This window comes from Salmo trutta, unplaced genomic scaffold (genome assembly GCF_901001165.1).
Source record: "Salmo trutta unplaced genomic scaffold, fSalTru1.1, whole genome shotgun sequence".
Classification (NCBI taxonomy): domain Eukaryota; kingdom Metazoa; phylum Chordata; class Actinopteri; order Salmoniformes; family Salmonidae; genus Salmo; species Salmo trutta.
Window position 1 is genome coordinate 6015 of NW_021822681.1, and position 3986 is coordinate 10000.

General features: G+C 29.4%; 1 protein-coding gene across 1 annotated transcript in view; it reads right to left on the reverse strand.

Moving 5' to 3' along the window:
- Window positions 1-1100: 1100 nt before the first annotated feature.
- psmb6 (proteasome 20S subunit beta 6) overlaps window positions 1101-3986 on the reverse strand; it is an 11513-nt gene continuing 8627 nt past the window's right edge. Inside the window, exon 6 of the mRNA XM_029744594.1 lies at window positions 1101-1358. Within this exon, the coding sequence (XP_029600454.1) occupies window positions 1231-1358 (128 nt within the window). The 3' untranslated portion in view covers window positions 1101-1230. The remainder of the gene's footprint in view (window positions 1359-3986) is intronic.

A 3986-nucleotide genomic window follows, 5' to 3' on the forward strand; every position in this document is an offset into this window, starting at 1 on the left:
CAGTCATTAAACAGACAGTAGGGTATATCTCCAGTCAGTAGGGTATATCTCCAGTCAGTAGGGTATATCTCCAGTCAGTAGGGTATATCTCCAGACAGTAGGGTATATCTCCAGACAGTAGGGTATATCTCCAGTCAGTAGGGTATATCTCCAGACAGTAGGGTATATCTCCAGTCAGTAGGGTATATCTCCAGACAGTAGGGTATATCTCCAGTCAGTAGGGTATATCTCCAGACAGTAGGGTATATCTCGTCATTAAACAGACAGTAGGGTATATCTCCAGTCAGTAGGGTATATCTCCAGACAGTAGGGTATATCTCCAGTCAGTAGGGTATATCTCCAGACAGTAGGGTATATCTCCAGTCAGTAGGGTATATCTCGTCATTAAACAGTCAGTAGGGTATATCTCCAGACAGTAGGGTATATCTCGTCATTAAACAGTCAGTAGGGTATATCTCCAGTCGTAGGGTATATCTCCAGACAGTAGGGTATATCTCCAGTCAGTAGGGTATATCTCGTCATTAAACAGTCAGTAGGGTATATCTCCAGACAGTAGGGTACATCTCGTCATTAAACAGTCAGTAGGGTATATCTCCAGACAGTAGGGTATATCTCGTCATTAAACAGTCAGTAGGGTATATCTCCAGACAGTAGGGTATATCTCCAGACAGTAGGGTATATCTCCAGTCAGTAGGGTATATCTCCAGACAGTAGGGTATATCTCCAGACAGTAGGGTATATCTCCAGTCAGTAGGGTATATCTCCAGTCAGTAGGGTATATCTCCAGACAGTAGGGTATATCTCCAGACAGTAGGGTATATCTCCAGACAGTAGGGTATATCTCCAGTCAGTAGGGTATATCTCCAGTCAGTAGGGTATATCTCCAGACAGTAGGGTATATCTCCAGTCAGTAGGGTATATCTCCAGTCAGTAAGGTATATCTCCAGACAGTAAGGTATATCTCCAGACAGTAGGGTATATCTCCAGTCAGTAGGGTATATCTCCAGTCAGCAGGGTATATCTCCAGACAGAAAGAGGTCTCTCCCTCTCTGATTAACATTTAAACAGGCTGTTCATCAGTGAACACAAAATAAACAATATTTACTTCCAAAATTTTATTTAAATGTGCTTATTTTTTATTAGAAATCTGAAGGGCTTTACAAACCCCCATGCTGCATCACTGGTGCCTGGTCTTCCTAACAGAACAGGTACATGTGTGTGTGTCTGTCTTTAAGCAGTAGACCATTTAGGAAGCTGGTTTCCCAGGATGACCTGTCTGTCCACTCCAGTCTCTGAGATGGCTGCCAGACGGACCACGCCTCCACTGGACCCATCCCTCTCCATAGCCAGGGACAGGGCTGTAGGAGGAATAATACAGTTAATATAATAATACAGTTAATAATATACTGGACCCATCCCTCTCCACAGCCAGGGACAGGGCTGTAGGAGGAATAATACAGTTAATATAATAATACAGTTAATAATATACTGGACCCATCCCTCTCCACAGCCAGGGACAGGGCTGTAGGAGGAATAATACAGTTAATATAATAATACAGTTAATAATATACTGGACCCATCCCTCTCCATAGCCAGGGACAGGGCTCTAGGAGGAATAATACAGTTAATATAATACAGTTAATATAATAATACAGTTAATATAATAATACAGTTAATATAATACAGTGAATATAATAATAGCTAATTTAATAATAGTTAATATAATAACAGCTAATTTAATAAGTTAATATAATAATAGCTAATTTAATAACAGTTAATATAATAATAGCTAATTTAATAAGAGTTAATATAATAATAGCTAATTTAATAACAGTTAATATAATAATAGCTAATTTAATAATAGTTAATATAATAGTTAATATAATAATAGCTAATTTAATAATAGTTAATATAATAATAGCTAATTTAATAATAGTTAATATAATAGTTAATATAATAATAGCTAATTTAATAATAGTTAATATAATAATAGCTAATTTAATAATAGTTAATATAATAATAGTTAATATAATAATAGCTAATTTAATAATAGTTAATATAATAATAGCTAATTTAATAATAGTTTATATAAGTTAACAAGTTAATATAATATTATAGTTAATTTAATAATAGTTGATAACAAGTTAATAATAATATAGTTACTATTATAATATAATTATTATTATAAAACAGTTAATATAATAAGTTCATAACAATAGTTAATACAATAATATAGTTACTATTATAATATAGTTAAATAAATAATAGTTAATATAAGTTAACAAGTTAATATAATAATATAGTTACTATTATAAAACAGTTAATATAATAAGTTAATATAACAATAGTTAATATAATAACAGTTAATTTAATAATAGTTAATATAAGTTAACAAGTTAATATAATATTATAGTTAATTTAATAATAGTTGATATAATAATAGTTAATTTAATAATAGTTAATATAATAATAGTTAATATACTAATAGTTAATATAATAATAGTTAATATAGTCATTAAACAATACAGTTAATTTAATAATAGTTGATATAACAAGTTAATATAATATTATAGTTAATTTAATAATAGTTAATATAAGTTAAGTTAATATAATATTATAGTTAATTTAATAATAGGTGATATAACAAGTTAATATTATAATACAGTTAATATAATAATAGTTAATATAGTCATTAAACAATACAGTTAATTTAATAATAGTTAATATAAGTTAAGTTAATATAATATTATAGTTAATTTAATAATAGTTAATATAAGTTAAGTTAATATAATATTATAGTTAATTTAATAATAGTTGATATAACAAGTTAATATTATAATACAGTTAATATAATAATAGTTAATATAGTCATTAAACAATACAGTTAATTTAATAATAGTTAATATAAGTTAAGTTAATATAATATTATAGTTAATTTAATAATAGTTGATATAATAATAGTTAATATAATAATAGTTAAGTTAATATAATATTATAGTTAATTTAATAATAGTTGATATAATAATAGTTAATATAATAATAGTTAATTTAATAATAGTTCATATAATAATAGTTAATATAATAATAGTTAATTTAATAATAGTTGATATAATAATAGTTAATTTAATAATAGTTCATATAATAATAGTTAATATAATAATAGTTAATTTAATAATAGTTGATATAATAATAGTTAATTTAATAATAGTTAATATGATAATAGTTAATATGATAATAGTTACTATAATAATAGTTAATATAGTCATTAAACAATACAGTTAATTTAATAATAGTTGATATAACAAGTTAATATAATATTATAGTTAATTTAATAATAGTTAATATAAGTTAAGTTAATATAATATTATAGTTAATTTAATAATAGTTGATATAACAAGTTAATATTATAATACAGTTAATATAATAATAGTTAATATAAGTTAACAAGTTAATATAATAATATAGTTACTATTATAAAACAGTTAATATAATAAGTTCATATAACAATAGTTAATATAATAATAATAATAGTCTGCAGTTTAATATTTTTTTTATGTTGTAATAAAGGCTTTAAATATGTATTTCTGTTAGAACACTCTGTTATTACTTACTTATTATTTTGTGTTGTTTACACAGTTCCAAACAGCCAGAAAAATAATATTGTAATCTAACAGCACCTGTTTATCACACATCTGACCTAGATTCTGGGTTCGAGTCCAGGCTCTATCGCAGGCGGCCGCGACCGGGAGACCCGCGGCCCAGCGCCGACCGGGAGACCCGCGGCGCAGCGCCGACCGGGAGACCCGCGGCGCAGCGCCGACCGGGAGACCCGCGGCGCAGCGTCGACCGGGAGACCCGCGGCGCAGCACCGACCGGGTTAGGGGAGGGTTTGACCGGCAGGTATGTTCTTGTCCCATCGCGCACTAGCGACTCCTGTGGCGGGCCGGGCACAGTGTCGCCAGGTGTTCGGTGTTTCCTCCGACACA